Below are 20,178 nucleotides of genomic sequence, written 5' to 3'. Positions count from 1 at the left end.
TAACTGACAATTTCATATTTTAGTCTTGTAACTTGAGTTTGTCGTTGAAATATTCTCCTAAATGAAATTTTTTTGCATATTTTGTCCATCGGCGTGAAATGTCTTGATGGCACCCGTATAGTACGTAGAAGTTTTTTAATTTTTATTTTTTAAAATTTTAATTAAATTAATTAGGTATATTAATTTTAATTTATAATTGTTTATATTATATGATAATTATTTTTACTAATATATCTTAATTATTTATTAATTATATCCTCCTAAATTATAGTAGTATATATAGTAACATGGATATGATTGTGGGGATTAAGGAAATATTATTTTATTTTTATTTTGAAAGTATGGGTAATGCTTTCCTTTTCTTGATAACTTTTTTTTTTTTTTTGGGAAATTTTTATATAAGGCATGGTAATTGCATGCTAGATTTTGATTGCATTTACCAATTTCATATGTATGGTATATGTAATTATGTAATATAATTTTCAAAATTTAGGTAGATTGACTCTTCATAATTTTTTGTTATTTTGTTCAAAATTTTAAGATTTTCACAATTTCATTTTGAAATATATATATACAATTCTTTTACCCGTAAAGTATATAATCTATTTATTATTATTATTATACCTCTAAATATATACATGCATTCTCTTTGCTCAAGTTTGTAAAATACTAGAAAAATGATATGACCAAACTATAGGTTCGTACAAATTTAATAAAAATGTATTATTTTCTCTCACAAAATATTATTTAAACAAAATTACAAACTGTTATATCTCTTATAATCAATAAAAAAATATATTTTTGTTGGTAATTGATTTGTATCGATCAATATCGAACCAAATAACATGTCCCTTTGAGAGCTGTAGTCATTGCGATCTTTCGAAGATCACAAGTTAGAATCCTCACCATCACCACCACGCCAGCATCGCCTTCAATCGTTCCACCATTGGCACTGTCATTGCTGTCGCCATCACCATTAATTTGAACTTCGGAAGCATAGTTGCTGGGATCATCCCCCTCAACTTGCCTTGTTGAAGATGGCCCTAGAAGTTGAAAATTTCGACGCAGGAAACTGGATCGTTTCACTGTGATCTCGGCCTTGGATTGCGATAACGGCTGATCTAGTGGTTATGGCAGCAGCGCTAGTGTTAATTGGCGTGGTTCTTGGTCTCCTCCTTTCGAACACGGATTTGGGCACGAAGGTTTTCAAACCTAGCGATCCACGTTTGGACTTGGTTTACATTCAGGCTTTCAATGGGTACTTGTTCCCACCAGCTCTTAGGGCGAGTTTGATCAATCTCATCGAGCTCTTTATCCTTTTCTTTTAGTTGTTCTTTCATTTCTAGAACCTCGTCGAGCTCTTGATTGAGCCGTGCAATTCGGTTGCGGGAATGATCGTCGATGAATTGAGGAACACCGCTCACGGCCATGTTAGGGTTTATGTATCTCTTCAGGACAGCTTCCATAGTCGGAACTAAGGAATGAGTATGGATTTCCTATAGGAGAAGACATAATTAATCCTATATCAACTCCACAAATAGTGCTGAGTTCATTTGTCTTTTTGTAAAGGCCGACACCGCGTTTTGAAAAAGTTGTATGAAAAATACTTTAAAGCTTGTAAAAATATAATGATATTTACAATTTGGTGTGGATGTATTTATAATTATATATATATATATATATGAAAATCGGATAAGAAATTAGCCTGATTAATTGTATTTTAACATTTTTAGTATGTAGGATTCCATTATGTATAACCCAAAAATGGATAATAGGAAACAAAGATTAATATTGTAGTTGTGGTATTTTAAAGAATAAGGCAAATGATACCTAAAATTTTAGTAACTTTTTATACTTCTATTATTTAAGTGATTTAGTCAAATATATAAAATGTAGTAATATTAATTTTATTCAAACATATTATTGGTAACAAAATTTAATGTTAAAAATAAGGCAAGTAACAATAAAAATGTTAATAATTTTTTAGTGATTTAGTCAAATTCATTAAATATAGTAGCATTAATTTTATTCAAAACAAATTATTGGTAATAAGTTAAATTTCGCATACAAATTAAAAGAAACAATATTTTGACTTATAGTAAGCCAAATAATGAAATAAATAAATGAATAATAAGTAAAAATGCGCAAAACATTAAAATAACTATACACCATATATGAAATGACTTACCAAATATCGAACCATTCGGTATATTTGCCATTTTAAATATATGGTACATATATATATAGTACATTTTTGTGTAACTAGATATATGAGTGACGGACAGACATCGACGACCTTTATACAGAGCGTGTCATATTCTCGTTTAAGCGTAAGTAATTAGTGATATAATTTTTTAAATATAATAATAATAATACATGTGATCTAATGCACTTACGTTTAAGATTTTATTGAAAGAAAAGGGTAAGCATTAAAATATTATATTATAAAAAAATCAAGAAAATATTTTCTATTTACATTTCAATTTTTGTTTCTTTTGTTTTTCTTTTTTTGGTGACCATATATATTTATTCTTTTTTCTTATTTGGAATATTTTATTTAATGTGTATCAACTATCCTGATTTTTGTTGGATATTATCATTCATCAATGGAAAGTAAATTATATTAACCTACTTTATATATGTATTATGTATAATTAATTATTCACCAAATTTCAAATATTTTTCATAGTTCAAATCTCAAATTTAAATAAATAGTAACGAGCCTTGTTAAGTTATAAAATTGAATACAATATTGACAACACATATAATATACAATAGGAAGGCAACAATGAATAAGTTATTGATAGCTTGCACTTAAATTATTTATATTTTGTACACAAATAAATATGTATCATCTACATCTTAATTTTTTGTTATTCTTTTTCTAAAAGTTTAAAATAAAAATTCAAGCACAAATTAATATTATTCAATCAAATACATTATTTTTTTCTCATAAAATATTACATCAAAATACTATATAATTATACAAATCACAAATTAGAACTCTCGCCATCATCGCCGCCTCTATTGCAGCCTCCATTGCCTTCAATCTTTCCACCATTATTGACCGCTTCTATAGGCCAATAAAAATACATTATGTTCTCTCACAAAATATCATATCAAAATAATATTTAATTCGAGAATTATATATTAGAACCCTCGCCATCACCCTCGCCGCCTCCATTGCCTCCAATCTTTCCACCATTATTGACCATCTCCATAGCCATCGACTAGGCTTTGACCATTCAGGGGAAAGTACCCAGGCAAACTCTCAAAAAAGCTCAGCAGCATTATCATCCTCCCCAGTTAAATAACAAACTGGGGTAGAATCATTGCCCTTCTTCTGATTTTCAAGGGTTGTTTGTTGCTAAACTTTGAAAGGGTAGTTGCTCGGATCATCCCCCTCAACTGTCTTCCTAAAGATGGCCCTAGACGTTGAAAGTGCGAGGCAGGAAACGGTTTAGTTCAGGCGCAGTGCTCGATCTCTTCCTTACGAGCCCGGATTTGGGCACGAAGGTTCTCGAATCGGGAGATCCACATTTGGACCTGGTTTGCATCCAGGCTCTCGATAGGTACTTGCTCCCACCAGCCCTTGGGACGGGTTCGATCAATTTCATCGACTTGTTTATCCCTTATTTTTAATTGCTCTTTCATTTCCAGAACCTCGTCGAGCTCTTGATTGAGCCGTGCGATTTGGTTCCGGGAATGATTGTCGATGAATCGAGGAACACCGCTCACGGGCATGTTGGGATTTAAGTATCTCTCCAATACAACTCCCATACTCGGACTATAAAACGAGTGTGGGATTCCTCTTGGAGACGATATAATTACTCCAACGTCAACACTACAAAGAGTGCTGAGCTCGCTCGCCTTGTTATAAAGGCCAAGACGACGCTTAGAGAACGTAGCGTACATGTCCTCTTGGTTTTCAATAAATCGAATAGGAATTCTTCGGCGGCCTCGAGTTTGTCTACCAGCCATTTTAAAAATACAGATAAATGAGAAATAAAAGGCAAAATTAGGAGGGAATATTGTAAGGAAAATGTATAAAGCTTGCTAGATGTGATGATGGATTTACAATTAGGTGTGGGTCTATTTATAGTTGAAAAAATTGGATTAGCAATAATGTGTGATTAATTGTATTTTTTACATTTTTAGTATGTAGAATTATTTCGTCAATTATGTATAAACGAAAATGGGATAATTGGTAACAAAAATTAATGCACTTGTAGTACTTGGAAAAAAATGGTAAATGACAATAAAAATTTCAATAATTTCACATACTATTTAAGTGAAATAGTTAAATTTTAAAGGATTTGATGCATAAAATATAGTAATATCAATTAAATTTGATGTTTTTTAAGCGATTTAGTCGATTAATTCTAAATGATTTGATGCATAAAATATAGTAATATTGTTATTTCGAAATGGATAATTAGTAACAAAAATAATGTATTAGTAATATTAACTTTTTTTAGAAATGGGTAATTGGTAATAAAAATTAATGTAGCATTACTTGAGAAAATATGGCAAATGACAATAAAATTTGTAATAATTTCATATACTATTTAAGTGATTTAGTCAAATTCTAAATGATTGGGTAATAGGTAACAAAAATTAATATAGTTACTTTTGAAACTATGGCTAATGACAATAAAAAAATTTAAATTTCATATACTATTTAAGTGATTTAGTCAAATTCTAAATGATTGAACAATTGGTAACAAAATTAATGTAGTTACTTGGAAAATTATGCCAAATGACAATAAATTTTTTAATAATTTCAGATACTATTTAAGTGATTTAGTCGAATTCTAATACATAAAATATAGTAATACTAATTTTATAAAGAAATGAGTATTTGGTAACAGAATTAATGTAGTTGTAGTATTTGATAAAATATGGCAACTGACAATAAATTTTTTAATAATTCCATATAGTCCCTCCATCTCGAAACTAAATATCCATTTGTTTTTTGTACGTAATTTTAGAAATATTAGTATTATATTGAGATATAGTATGAATAAGGTAGAAACGACTAAAATAACCTTATTAGTATTAGTATGTATGATATAAAGTTAATGACATTTGTGTAATATATTGTAAGTTGTAAGGATATTTGTAATGTTAGGTAGATAGTACAGTTACTAAAAAAAGAAATGGATACTTTGTTATGGGACGGACTAAAATGGAAAAATGGATACTTTTTTTACGGGACGGAGGGAGTACTACTATTTAAGTAATTTAGTAAAAAATATAAAAATTCTAGTTACATAAAATTATATCATTTTTCCAATATTAGCAGTAATATTAATACATTTCAAATTGATTTGAAATGAAATATTGATTTAAATTTTTATTTAAATAGTATTTTAATAAGATATTTTATATAAAAAAAATATAATTATTTAAAAACCGTATAGTATAAATAGTATTGATTTCGATTTAAAATCACAACCAAATACGCCTCCAAGTTTTAGTGATTTGTATCTCATGCATAAATAAAAAAATTCAAACATATTCATATTACAACTGTAATGCAAAATTTATAAACCATTTTTCAAAAGTTCTAATGCAAATTTGAGTTCTAATGAATCCCGCCACCCCAGCCCCACAGAAAAAAAAATAATAATAATAATAAGAAAATGCGGAAAATATTAAAATATGAGTACGTATAATATACACAACAAATGAAATAACTCACAAATATTGAACCATTCGACATACTTGCCATTGTATGGCAATATATGTAGCTAATGATTTATCGGAATCCATTGTCCGAAATATGAATTGCATGTAATGAACATATATACAAGATATGTTTTTGTATTAATAGATGTCAAAATGACGCACAAAATTCGACCTTTATATAGATCATTGTCGACTCTCTTTAAGCGTAAGTAATTAATGATATATTTTTTTAAAAAAAGAAATAATAATCGAGAGTTAATGCAATTACCTTTAATTTAAAATTTTATCGATGAAATTAAATAATCATAGTTTTACTTACATTTCAATAATAATAGTGTTTGAAATAAATTAAAGTCCAAGATATACCGTAAACTTTTATTGAATCGAATAAAATTACAAGTGAAGTATTCAGTATATTTATTTTATATTTTTGAATGAATATATAATTTTTTTATGTTAGATATAAAAATTCGTATCAATTACATAAAAATAATATTTGTATTGAATTATTGACTTTTTTAATAAATATATTATATATTATGCTAATATGTGTATATATATATAATATTTTTAATAATATTTAGAGAAAATAGTATATCCAAAAATTATTTTCTCTTTTTTTTCTTTTTGGAAGATTTTATTAATGTGCAGCAATTGTCATGATTTTTGTTGGATATTATAAATTTTCATTGGAAGGTAAAATTATTTTAACCGCTTCATATATATATATATATATGGTATGTATAATTATTCATCAATTTTCTAAATATTTGAAAGTTTCATAATTTAAATTTACGAAAATTATTGAAAGTATCGAAATATAAATTAACTTGCATATTAATGTAAATTTAATTTTATATTGAACAAAATGCATTATTATTGTTAATATTATCACAATTCGTCAAATTTGAAAAAGATTTTTCATAAATTAATTATTAAATATGAAAAATTTAAGGAATTGGGCTATGGGCTAAATTTGTGTATAAAATTTTGCCGAAATATTAATAAAAAGAATAATATATTAATATACACATAAGTCCATAAACCGTTATATATCTATTATTTGCACGTTGGGTCAAAACAATAGTATTTTTTATTTAGTAGATAAATAATAAATTTATGCATTAATATAATAACATAAAAAATACTTTAATGTGAAATAATATGTTAACTAATTTTTAATAGTATACCTCTACATTTGGCGTGTCTATTTTCTTTATAGATATCTAAAATATTTCTATTATTAGTGAATGGAAAGACCCAAAACATATATAATTTTGAATTATAAAACTAATTTAATTTTTTAAAATAATAATATAAAACATAACATCTAAGATTAAATAAATAATATATTAAATATTAAAATTATATATTTTATAACTAATATAATAAATTATTGTTGTCAAATTTTAATTGGCTCACATGTAAACTGACCCCTTTTAGTAAGTCAATCCAATGGATTCAACATATTTTAACAATTGTACTCCATATTGAATTAATTTATTATTAAAAGTTAAAAGTACATTTAGCATTCAATCAATTAATTAATTTTTTTCTTAATAAACTCAAGAGACACACAGCAAGTCGAATATAAGAACAAGATATTTTTCTTTAACATAACTTATTATTTTAGTAAAATGTATTAAACAACATAATATAATATATATATATACATTAATAAAGTCGGCTAACGGGTGGAACCGGGAGCGGCGCTAGTACCAGCGCCATTCCTAAGTTCCTCCTTCCGAGTGCGAATTTGGGTCCGAACATTCTCGAACCAAGTGGTCCATGTTAGGACCTGGTTCGCATTCAGGCTCTCAACGGGGACATGTTCCCACCAACCCTTAGGGCGAATTCCATCAGCCTCATCGAGTTGTTTCTCTCGATCTTTGATTTGTTCTTTCATTTCTAGAACCTCATCGAGCGCTTGATTGAGCTGCACGAGTTGGGTTCTAGAATGATCGTCGATGAACTGAGGAATGCCGCTTACGGGCTGGTCGGGATTCCGGTATCTCTCCATAATCGCCTCCGCACCCGGACTGAAAAACGAGTATGGATTTCCCGTAGGAGAGAAGATAATTAATCCAATGTCAACACCGCACAGGGTGCTGAGCTCACTGGCCTTTTTATAAAGGCCAAGGCGACGTTTCGAAAACGTGGCATACATGTCGTCCTGGCTTTCAATGAACTGGATAGGGATTCTCTGTCGGCCCCTGGTTTGCCTACCTGCCATTTTACGAATAGAAATAAATGGGAAATAAGATACAAAAAGATGAGGAATATTGTATGAAAATTGTTCCAAGCTTGAAGGATGTGATTGTGGATTAGTGTATAGTATGTATTTATAGTTGAAAATGTTGGATTAGCAATAAATGTGATTAATTGTATATTTGCATTTTTAGTTTGTGGGATAAATACGAAAAATGAATAATAGGTAACATAAATTAATGTACTTGGAGTACTTGAAATAATATGGCAAATAACAATAATGTTTTAATGATTTCAAATACTATTTAAGTGAGTTAGTCAAATTTTTAATAATTTGATGAATTTAATATAGTAATATTAATTTGATTTAGAAATGAAAATTGGATATTTAGTAACAAAAATTAATGGTTTTACTAGTTACTACTAACAAAATATGGCAAATAACAATACAAGTTTAATAATGTCAGATACTATTATAGTGATATAGTCAAATTGTAAATGATTTGATGCATAAAATCTAGTAAAAATTAATTTTATACTTACAGAAAATTTGTTCATCAAACTAATTATTTCTAATTCGATTTTCCGATAAATATTAATAAAAGAATACAATCTACATACATATTTGTATAATATAAACAATATATATTCAATTATCTTAAAAAAATCAACATTTCTAACATAAAATATTATTTTATATTATCAACACAATTATTCGTACATATAAAAAAAAATACAACTAAAAGCTTTACCAATAATTACGTTACTATTGTTTTAAAAAAATATATATGCATAATAAATTTTGTTAAGAATAAAAAATAAAATGCAGCTTCTACAGATTTATACAAAGTGAATAAAATTCAAACACTAAAAATCCCATTTTCAAAAGTTCTAATGAATCAAAAGAAAAAAATAAAGGAAGAAGAACATAAATAGAGAAAAATGAGCAAAATATTAAGATATGCTATAAACAACATATGAAATGACTCACCAAAGATCGAGCTATATATTCGGTATATTTGCAATATATAGCTAATGATTTATTGGCATCCATTGTTTGGAATACAAATTGCTTATAATGAACACATATACGATTTTGTGTCAATGAATGTATGAATGACGGATAAGTAATATCCATCTTTATATAGACCGCGCCGTATTCTCAATTAGCGTAAGTAATTAATGACATAATTTTTAAAAATTAATAATTGCAATCTAACGCAATTATATTTAAGATTTTATTGATAAAATGTATGCATTAAAATAATATATTATAAAAAAAATAAAGAATGATTATTTTGTTTGTCCAACAGAATTTCTCGTTATTTGTATAATATATATTTTATTCTCTCTTATAAAGTCAATCTTTGATTTAAGATGCTTCTTACTCAAACCCTGACAAATTTTTTTTTTTTTTTTTCAAATTCACTGCAATATTTTCGAATTTAAAAATAATTAATTATATATATATACATTTTACTTTATGCATTACTTAAATAAAAAATAAATATATATTTCAGAAAAATTGCAAAAAATATTTCACATGTATACCTCATTATCACATTTGTCATATATTTATCTCGCTGACAAAATATATCATACATGTTCGCGGCCAAAGGATAAAAATAACAACTTTTGCAAACGTGTAGGATATATTTTGTCAGCGAGATAAATACATAACAAAAGTGACAATGATGTATACATATGATATATTTTTACAATTTTCTCTATGTATTTCTCTCTCCAATCACGTCACCTAATCTTCAAATTGTCTCAAATTGTTGAGCAGTATTTGAGACGAATGAAGTATTATTCTTTATTACAAATACAGTTTCTAAAATACAGTGTTTGTAATACTTTAGAATTATTTTTGAATCCTATAAAATTACTAATAAAGAATTATCACAAATACATAAAACTTTTTATTTTTTTATCATTATAATTTTATTTTCTTATTTTATTTTATTTTATTTTTTTTAAATGTGGAATGGCAGCCACTTCGGGTAATGCTCCGGATAAAGCACCGGTCGAATTAGGTGAATCATAGTTGGCAAGCAAAACCCAGGTAGCAGTAACTTCATAAAATATTTTCAATCTTTTTCTTAGTTACTATATATATATATATATATTGAAAATTTTTATTAAGAGAAATATTTTTCAATTCCACACATAATTTTTTTTTTCTTTTATCATTTTAAATCATAACTAGATTTGTATAAAATTAGTTTCATAAATTATCAAATTTAGTAAACGAATAAATTATATAACACCTCCTGCTTTTGCTAAAAATGCACAAAAACACTCTGTGTTTTATATTTATTGCGTGAAACTCCCTTTTGTTATGTCAAATTTGCACAAAACATCCTTCTTGTCCAAAATATATATTTGATTTTAAATAAAGACCTAAATTATGAAAGTTTTATACAAATAAAAAAACGTAAAATATCTTAAATAATTTTTTGAATATAATAAATAAATAATCCTTTCATTTTATAATTTTCGAAGACAAATTGTTATCCGACTCTTATAGGTTTGTTCATTTTTATCTTAATATATAATTTTTATCCTTTTTATTAATTTTTTTTATACATGATGCGTTGGGACAAATTGAAAACGATAACACTAAAAAATAAAAATGAATCAACATTTTGCCCTCGAACTTTTACAACTAGTTTCATCACTTAATATATCTCACATGGAATAAATTTTGGGACTCCCCTAACTTATAAGGTGAAAACTACTCTATTTAATACTAATTGATTTAATTAAGTTAAAAGTCTTTTAAACAAAGATATGAAGTCGAGATGGCAAAGAGAGGGTGTCATTAGAATTTGAGAGACAAAGACTGCGGCAGCCCTAGCAGTAGAGGCCGCCGCCTTGGGGATGACGCACAAGGCGGGGGAGCGGCGGTAAATAAGGATTGGAGACAGATTTCAAATATAAATTATATATATATATTGAAAAAAAAAATATATCAAATTTTACAAATCACAAAAGATCACAAATTTCTTTTAGATCAATCACTATTGCGGCCATTACATTGTGATTGCGACACTATGAGAATCACAAGTTAGAACTCGTCACCACCGCCACCATTCCTAAAGTCATCGCCACCACTTTTGCCGATGCCATTGGCTAGATTTTGATCATTTGGGAGAAAGTATCCATGAATTCCTTGGATAACAAAATATATGGGGTTTCTTTGATAACAAAGTATATTTTTGTTGGTAATTGATTTGAATTGATCAATATCGAACCAAATGACATGTCCCTTTGAGAGCCTTAGCCATTGCCGCCTTTGTTGCCTTCAATCGTTCCACCATTGGACCACCGTTTCCAATGGCGCTAGGTAGTGCCGACGCCATTCATGATCTCGTCTTTTGGTTTGCGGACTAGGGCACAAAGGTTTTCAAACAAGGCGATCCACTCTTGGGCTTGATTCGCATTTAGGCTGTCAATAGGTATTTGTTCCCACCAGCTCTTAAGGCGAATTCGATCAATCTCATCGAGTTGTTTATCTTTATCTTTTATTTGTTCTTTCATTTCCAATACTTCGTCGAACTCTTGATTGAGCTGTACGATTTGGTTTCGGGAATGATTAAAAAAAAAATGGCAAATGACATAAATTTTTTTAATAATTTCAAATACTGCTATGATAATGTAGTCAAATTCCAACTTATTGGATGCATAAAATATAGTAATATTAATATTATCCAAAAATATATATTTCCAAAATTACCTAAAGATATTATTCCGCCAACATTTATGTTACTATTTCAAATGCAGTCATATTTGTTCAATGAGTTTATTTTTTTTTAAGTTTGTCATATTATGATCAATATTGATTTTGGTTTTTTCTATTTTAATGAGACCGATTTTGATATTTTTTTCTTTTATTTTTTTTTATCATTCTAATTTTATTTATTATTTATTTAAATATATATAGAGAGAGAGAGTAAAATATGGGTAATAATTGCATGATTTCTTTATTCATTTTCTTGGTGGCTATTTTGGGTTTGTTCAGTAATTTTTAATCGAACAATTTTTCATAATTATTATATATTAAAAAAATATATAGTATACATATACACTCATCCAATATATATATAATATTTTTTATTCACTCATAAAAAATTAATTATTTAATAAAAAATTAACTATCAATAAAAATATTATTTTTAATATATATTTGAGAATCGTATCAATACAATACAGGTTTGAAAGAAAATAGTTTTCTTTATTTATTATTATTTTATTTAAATATAATTTTATTTTTGTACTATTTTTTCAAAAGACATAATCGTGTTAGGAAAAAAAATGGATGAAAAAATGTAAAGAAAGCAAGTATTATAGTAAAAAATATTTTCAATCTGTAAGTTATATTGTTATATTTTATAAATTTATTATGGCTAAACAGCTATTTTATTATTTTTTATCATTTATTATAATTTTTTTATTTTTTATTTTTCTTCAAAAAGAAAAAGAAAACTGTTATAAAGCAAATTCATATACTTTTAATTTTTTATATTAGCATTTTTTCTTATCAAACATTCAAAAAGCACATATATCCAAAAGCCCAAAATAAAAACACTCAAATATATATTAAATAATAATAATAATAATAATAATATAACCCTTCTAATCAACACTTTGTCCATAGTGTAAGTGTTGTGTGACATGTTCTTACGTGTCATTTAATTTTATTAATAGTAGTACGAAGCAAAGCTTGTGATGTTTTTAAATGCTAGTGAGTATTATTTGGTAACAGACAGATATATAAACTTATTTTATTTTATTTAAATATTTGAATAGTTGTATGTATAATTGAGGCACTTTTAATTCGCGTGTCCCTTCTCATCTGTCTTTTTCCATTATTTAAAACTCGGCACATACACACACTCTCCCTTCAACTGCTAACTACTTATTCAGCAAAATTCAGTTGGTAATCACATGGCATTAATACACAACAACACATTCATCTATATTGTCTCGGTTAATTTTTTATTTTATTATCTCAATTACACATATAATTACTTTATACATAAATTCATAGGACAATAATTTCAAAAATCTCTTGCTCGCTTGCACTAGTCAATAAAAATTTGTAGTGGGACATAAATAGTACTCCCTCCGTCCCAGATACCGTGTTTGCTGCACTGTAGACACGGTATTTTAGGAAGAGGGGTGTAATTAGTAGATAATTAAGAATGTATTAGTGAAAATAATTATCATATAATATAAATAATTATAAATTAAAATTAAAATAAACAATTAGTTTAATTAAAATTAAAAAAAATTAAAAATTTAAAATGAGATTAAAGTGTGTAATCATTTTGCAAAAAAGGAAAGTGACATAGTACGTGGGGAAGGACAGAAACGGCAACGTGGATATGATAAGAGAAAATATTTGTGATATCTTTTCTCTATATTCTAGATATTTTAGAAAAATTCAATTATTTATATGGTCTAGTGGTGTTGGAATGAGTTTGTGACAATGAAATTATGGATTTAAATTTGGATAATATTAAAATGAATTTTTATTTAAATAATATTTTAATAATTTAAAAAAAAATAATAATATATTTTTATTATGTAAGTTGTGAATAATATTATTTCAGTTTAAAATTAAAAAAAATAAACTTTAATTTGTTATACATAAGACGAAGAGACGAAATTGCCCTGGAGCTGGAAAGAAGAAGAGAGAGAGTAAAAATGGAAATCTGCGGCTTAAACTTATGAGTTGAATTTTCGAGCTGCAACGGAAAAGGAAGGGCCGAGTGGAAAGAAGAAAATATTTTAGGGAATTTTGTATATTTGGAGGAACGAAGGGTGCCTTTGCCAGTTTCGACAGTTTCCCCTTTCCCACGCGAAAAATTTACAGAAACCCTAATTCTCATACGCTTGATTGATTAATGGTGTGCGAATTTTGTAGTATTGAGAATTGCACTGTAAGGCGGAAATTGCGAATTGATAAATGCATGTCGCAGCGGATCTTAACTGGTTCCTGCAGTTTATAGTGCTGGCATTCGCGGGAGCCTTCGGGTTGCTGTATCTGGTGCGGGACACTGCCTCTAGGTATTTTGTGGTGGACTCCAATTTCGATACCTCCGCCGCGGATTATTCCTCATTGGATCGCAGGAAAACGGAGAGTACGGCCTGCGTCGTCTGCGGGCTTCTGACGAAGAAACAGTGTGCTCGCTGCAAGATGGTTAAGTACTGGTAATAGCGGCTGTGCTTTTCGTTTACCTTTTTGTTAATTCATATATATTTTTTTTATATTTAGCGATTTGTGGAGTGATGCTTGGCTCTGTACTTGCATGCGAATTCTGTTGTGGAAACATGTGGTTTTTATTTTTGTTATTATTATTATTATTTTTCTGTTGCAGAGTGATGAATTTTAGGTTATGGAATGGCCAATGCTATTTTAGTTATTAGGTTGTGTTTTAAAGGTATAATAGAGAAATTAATGTTGTAGTTAGGTTCATCCAGGACTGAAATTTGCCTATATGAATATATGTAGGTATCTAACATATTCATACCTAACGATTTTCCACAAAGTGGTGACAAAACTTATAACTTGTACAAATCTTAGTGTAGCACAGGCTCTGTTGAGTGTTTGTCTCCTAACTTATTTCATGATGTTTTACTACTAGACGATTATTCTTTGGTTTAAGCTTTGGTTGGGTTTTGCTTCTAAGTCATTAATGTTTTGTATATTGACGCATTTAGAGAAGAGAACCTATTGTAATATGATTGTATCTATAAATCTTTTGACAGATTGTAGAGTAAATCCTGCATTTAATGTTTCATGTCATCAGATAGAGCATATGTTAGTTGCTATTCCCGTTGACTGGTCCTTTTAAAATGACCCATGATTGTGAGAATGTCAAAATATCGATTTATGCAATTCTAATAATGGTTCATGGAAGCAATTGATGCGCAACTTATAGGGATGCTTATCTGAATATAAGTTAGTTCCTAAAATTTTAACTGATTCTGATCCTACTACTTGCTTAACATTGTACCTGGAATTATAGCTCTGAAGCTTGTCAAAGGTCTCATTGGAATTCTGAGCATAAGACAACCTGCAAGGATTTTCAATCATGTCACAAAGCTAACCACATCCAAACATCATCATCCACTCACCGAGGAAGGAAAACTTTAGGTCCAGCGGGTGGAAACTCCAAGAAACTTAAACCAGCAAACAGAGTATTCACTGCTCATGTTCCATAATAATAATCATACATAAGCGTTGACTTGCTTTGACCAGGACTTATTTTGTTTACAGATACTTTTTCCATATGAAGAGTTTGTAGAATATTTTAAATGGGACAAGCCCGGTTACCCTCCCTGTGGACTTCTGAACTGTGGAAACAGGTAAATGAAGATCTTATTCACCATTGATTTCTGTCATATAACTTCAGGTAGCAACCTTTTCCCCTGCCTGCTTTATTACAGCTGCTTTGCTAATGTGGTCCTTCAATGTCTTTCGTATACCCGTCCTCTTGTTGTCTACTTGTTGGAGAAAGGCCATCGCAGTGAATGTAATTTTCTTTGTTCATGACTATTACTCATCAATTCTTTTTGTTGTATTCATTTTCATTTTATATATATTATATCTATTAATTGATCTTTCTGTATCTAGGTCAACGAGACGATTGGTGTTTTTTGTGTGAGTTTCAAACACATGTGGAAAGAGCTAGCCGAAGTGTCAATCCATTTTCTCCCATGAACATTCTTTCAAGATTGCCTAATATTGGTGGCAATCTTGGCTATGGGAAACAAGAGGATGCCCACGAGTTCATGAGGTCTATATTAGATGTTTCACACTGATTCAATTCCCATTCTACTCCCTTTATACAGTTTCAGGAAAGATGTTTTGAAGTATACTAGTCGATGTGCTAAGATCAATTTGGTTGGATTACAATAATTGTATAGGTTTGCCATTGACACAATGCAATCTGTATGCCTTGATGAATTTGGTGGGGAAAAAGTAGTTCATCCTAATTATCAGGCGACAACCCTTATTCAACATATATTTGGCGGTCGTCTTCGTTCGCAGGTAGTCTTCATATATAAACCATGTTTGTTGTTTGATGTGAAGTATGGAGTGTGCTTCATTGATAGAAGTGATGCAGCAATATCCCTTACAGTGCTAGTGATTAAGTCATGGCTCTTGTTATCGCATCATACCATTACACTATTCACAAAGCATTAAGTATCGTAATCAAATATGTGACGTGTTGCTTGTTGGGATATTACTTCTTATTTATGGAATGCTTTGTTTGTCTCCCTAATTATCAAAATGCAACTCGCTGTCCCCTGGGCCCTATCCTCTCTCATGCCCCTTTCTCTCTGTTTCTTTTATTGCTTTCACCATGTTTGGTTAATAATATTTGGGTTTTAGGTTATATGTGCAGAATGTAATAATGTTTCAAACCAATTCGAGAATATGATGGATTTAACTGTGGAAATTCATGGTGATGCTGGATCTTTGGAGGAGTGTTTGGATCAGTTCACTGCTAAAGAGTCACTTCATGGGGACAATATGTATAAATGCGATGGGTAAGCATTATATGTTAAGCCAAAAACCACAAGGATACTGAAATTTTTAGTTTATTTTTATAAACCATATTCATAGTTTTAATTTCCAATTTCCGTCTGGTACAATGACTTACCACCATTGCACCACATTGGCTGTAGTTGATTTTAATTTCCCTATGGCTGAACGTTTTTTTTTATTTATCTTGCGTCATTAATTCATTACTATTCGATATTTCCTATTCCGCTTGGCAGCTCTTTGAACTTGGATCATTACTAGTTTTTCTACCCTTTCTAGTTGCTATCTACTTCCATTCAGTTTCTTTGGCTTGCAATTTCATTTGATGCTAGCATTATTTATACTAACCATACAAGTGTTTACCCATTTTACATTAACTAGCTTTGAGTGTGTAGTTTTTGACCAATTAGAATGAGTTTATTGCAGTTGCAATGCTTATGTCATGGCATGGAAGCGCCTTACCATACAGCAAGCACCAAACATTCTTACAATTGCCTTGAAAAGATTTCAGGTGTGCCTGTTGAATCTATTATTTATCCTGCGCATATGTACTGTGTGTGTGTGTGTTCTTGGAGCAATTACTTATGTCAACTATGATACTTGCAATCTAAGTTTTGGCCATGAAATGAGAGTTTCCATTGATGCTGTTTACAAATGCACCACCTGCAGAGTGGAAGATTTGGGAAACTTAATAAGAGAGTGACCTTCCCAGAAACACTGAATCTCAGCCCGTACATGAGTGAATTGGAAGAAGGAAATATATACAAGTTATATGCTGTTATCGTCCATGTAGATATGCTGAATGCATCATTTTTTGGTCACTATATCTGCTATGTTAAGGACTTCCGCGGAACCTGGTACAGGATTGATGATTGTAAGGTATTGCTTTCTGCTGTTTTTTCTCTTTCTAGCAGCTTACATGTGTTAATGTGCCCTTGTTCTAATAGGAAGGCTTTCTTTAAGCGCATCACAGATTTTCTGATCGCAAGCTTGTATTTAAGATCTGGCTTAAACAAACCATACTCATGCATTTTACTTTTCTAAATACCAACTTTAATGTGGTACCCAATAAGTCTAATTTGACTTGAATTGAGTGTATTTTAATATTTTTCTCATTTTCAGGTTGCTAGGGTTGACTTGGATGACGTACTTTCCCAGGGAGCCTATATGCTCTTGTATAGTAGGTAATTTCCGTTTCTTTGCAGGCATTATTAATATGATAGAGATACCGTTAGTCGTTAGAATTCTTTTTAAGTTATTTGCAAGTTGCTTCAAGTCCTTGATGGATAACTAATTTAAAGGACAGCGACACAGCGTTCTTAAAGTCTCTAGGAAGTCTAAATAATTTAGAAGTTGCTTCTGAGTAGAACAGAAGACATTGTTAAAGAGTTCCACTTTTGATTAATCCCTATGAAATATTCTTGAGAGTTGATGTTAACATAATACCATGAACAAGGTGTAGAGACATTCATGATTTTGCTAGAAAATATCTGAACCTTTAATTACTAATTATATGTTTTGATAAGCACTGTGGCTCTTTATGAAGTACCAAGTTTACTAAAATATTGTCAAGTTATAATTCGTAATTAATGTTTTTTTACTAAAATATTGTCAAGTTATAATTCGTAATTAATGTTTTTTTACTAAAATATTGTCGAGTTTTTCTTATATAAAGCAATCATAATAAATATATAAGTCTTTATGACAAAATGAGCGTTGTGAACTGTGAAGCACAATTAATAATAGTATAATACATGCACAAAAGAATGAGCTCCACTTCCCTGAACATCTGCCCCAGTAGCCATAAACTGTCCCAGATCAGCACAGAGCTTTGTCACGAGCATGATATTTTCACATTTAGGTTTAACAATATTTTCATTTTATGCAGGACTTGTGCCCGCCCATCATGCTTGTTATTAACGGACTTGTTGAAGAAAGAAGAAAGTGAAATTGTTAAAACTCATGAAGTAGATCCTTCACTGAAGCAACCTGCTGGCTGCTCTTCTATTGCGGCATGCATGGGTAGTCCAGTTGATTCTGAGCAACCTTTAACCATTATTTGTGCAGGTAATAAAATCAATTGTGAGAAAGTATCGTCATCCCTTATAGATTCAGAAAATGCCCGAGGGGATATGGAAATGGTAGTATCTGGCCAGAGTTTGTCCATTGTCAAGGATCTTGAACTTAATAGCAACGAGGGACTGTCCAAGAATCCTGAAACACTTACTCATCCTGGGAAAGTTGACATGCTGCCAAACTCCACCAAAATGTCCTTGATCAACAATGCCTGTACACGATTTGATGCTGAGGATTCAGAATCATCAGTCTCTGTTTCTGATGGCGAGAATGCAAATTGTGACAGTGAAGTTAATGTCAATGTAAGCTCAATGAGAAAGTTGACCAAGGAATCTTGTGTTGCTGAGACACATTTCTTCAAGGAAGACAGTGCTGCTTGTAATGTTTCAGCCATGGATATTACCAATGCTAAGGTCCAAGATAAAGCAAACCCTGCTAATTCTACATTCACCCCACGTGCCAAGTATGGTAAAGGATCCCTTTCTTCCGAAAATTTTGAAAATGCTGCTAAGAAAGCAGGTGAAGGAAGCTCATCAGGAAAGAAGCCACTTTTTCCCCCAGGTTTTCTTGGAAAAAGCCCGAAAAGGAAATGTGTTCAGGCTGAAGATAGAACATCTGCAGAAGCAACTCATTCGCCACATGACTGCCACCTCAACAATTCGGAAGGGGAAGATGCAAAAGTCAGCTTAACATATGGAAATGGCAGCTTGCCAGGTGATGGAACAATTCACATTATCCATGAAAATGGGAAGGCTTAAAGCTAGTCTGTGAGAGCCTCCCAAATGTACATTCCATTCTGGTGATCAGATTATAAAGAGGGTAATTTCTGGATTGCGCAACCCTATCCTTGATACAAGGTATGTATAGATCTGATGGGTTACTGGAGAAAACTTCGAATGTCTGTCTTAAGAACATAGATAAATCCATGGAGCTTACTTAACCTGTTAAGGCAGGAGACTGCACCTTCACAGCACTGGCGTGAAAACTAATGGTATTTCCGAGAATGAGTTCCAGGCTGCGCTCGCTGGCTGGAACGTGGCGAAGGATGTCTTGAATCGAGTAGAGACAGGCAGGCATTCATTGGTAATCCCAGATGTTAAAAGAAATTCTTTCTGTTTATATCTATACATACATACAGGCTACACAAACACATATACATACATGATTTTAACGATGATCCGGTCCCGTCCCGTCTCCGCAAGTGGATGCGCTGGGAACTATGTCCGGGGTTTCAATATTAACAGGAATCTTGGAAATGAAATGTTATTCCATAATTGCACATTTTGATGTTACCATTGTTGTTTGCATATTTATGTGCTTGTGATAATTGCCTTTTTCTGTGGTAGCTAACGAGGTTAGGTTACCTTCAGTGGTTTAGGTGTGTATTTTAATTTATGGATGAATATGTGATGTTCTATATCAGAGGTATATATATATATATAAATAATGATTTAGTATTTAAATAAAAATAAGTTTGATGTGTTTTTTCTAGGAATGTATAATTGATAAAATCTCAAAAACAATGTGAAAATAAAATGTGTCATGTGTTTTCTAATATTGTACAATTATAATATTCTTGAAATAATTGAGTATATTATGGTCATGATATTATTCTTTTGCAGGTTTGGGTAATATTTTCTCTG

At 30.1% G+C, this 20,178-nt stretch overlaps 3 protein-coding genes across 5 annotated transcripts; 1 reads left to right on the top strand and 2 right to left on the bottom strand.

Annotated features, from left to right (window-relative positions):
• Nucleotides 1-3,465: 3,465 nt before the first annotated feature.
• On the bottom strand, nucleotides 3,466-3,915 carry LOC127265419 (agamous-like MADS-box protein AGL62). Its single transcript, XM_051295197.1, has one exon. The coding sequence runs from the start codon at nucleotides 3,913-3,915 to the stop codon at nucleotides 3,466-3,468; it is 450 nt and encodes a 149-aa protein (XP_051151154.1).
• Nucleotides 3,916-7,378: 3,463 nt separating this feature from the next.
• Nucleotides 7,379-7,924, bottom strand: LOC127265417 (agamous-like MADS-box protein AGL61). The gene has a single exon (XM_051295196.1). It carries the CDS (start codon nucleotides 7,922-7,924, stop codon nucleotides 7,379-7,381), a length of 546 nt encoding a protein of 181 aa, XP_051151153.1.
• Nucleotides 7,925-13,633: 5,709 nt separating this feature from the next.
• Nucleotides 13,634-19,809, top strand: LOC127265702 (ubiquitin carboxyl-terminal hydrolase 18-like). 3 transcript variants are annotated; one of them, XR_007842015.1, is made up of 12 exons: nucleotides 13,634-14,118; nucleotides 14,937-15,108; nucleotides 15,188-15,276; nucleotides 15,358-15,443; nucleotides 15,545-15,707; nucleotides 15,838-15,961; nucleotides 16,307-16,464; nucleotides 16,886-16,970; nucleotides 17,129-17,338; nucleotides 17,582-17,643; nucleotides 18,348-19,392; nucleotides 19,489-19,809. XR_007842015.1 is itself a non-coding variant. In XM_051295643.1 (11 exons), exons 1-11 carry the CDS (start codon nucleotides 13,874-13,876, stop codon nucleotides 19,291-19,293), a joined length of 2,340 nt encoding a protein of 779 aa, XP_051151600.1. In that variant the 5' UTR covers nucleotides 13,634-13,873; the 3' UTR covers nucleotides 19,294-19,809. The 3 variants fall into 3 exon arrangements, 1 of the variants encoding a protein (XP_051151600.1); XR_007842014.1 differs by having other exon boundaries at nucleotides 19,485-19,809; XM_051295643.1 differs by having other exon boundaries at nucleotides 18,348-19,809.
• The last annotated feature ends 369 nt before the right edge of the window (nucleotides 19,810-20,178 follow it).

This window comes from Andrographis paniculata, unplaced genomic scaffold (genome assembly GCF_009805555.1).
Source record: "Andrographis paniculata isolate CXL003 unplaced genomic scaffold, ASM980555v1 Contig73END, whole genome shotgun sequence".
Classification (NCBI taxonomy): domain Eukaryota; kingdom Viridiplantae; phylum Streptophyta; class Magnoliopsida; order Lamiales; family Acanthaceae; genus Andrographis; species Andrographis paniculata.
The sequence above is the reverse complement of the archived record's forward strand: the minus strand, read 5'-3'. Positions and strand labels throughout refer to the sequence as shown.

Coding starts and splice junctions, on each gene's coding strand:
- LOC127265419 (XM_051295197.1), bottom strand. CDS start 3,915: ATGTACGCTACGTTCTCTAAGCGTCGTCTTGGCCTTTATAACAAGGCG.
- LOC127265417 (XM_051295196.1), bottom strand. CDS start 7,924: ATGGCAGGTAGGCAAACCAGGGGCCGACAGAGAATCCCTATCCAGTTC.
- LOC127265702 (XM_051295643.1), top strand. CDS start 13,874: ATGCATGTCGCAGCGGATCTTAACTGGTTCCTGCAGTTTATAGTGCTG. Junction 15,444..15,544: donor GAAAGGCCATCGCAGTGAAT/GTAATTTTCTTT, acceptor TTCTGTATCTAG/GTCAACGAGACGATTGGTGT. Junction 17,644..18,347: donor TATATGCTCTTGTATAGTAG/GTAATTTCCGTT, acceptor CATTTTATGCAG/GACTTGTGCCCGCCCATCAT.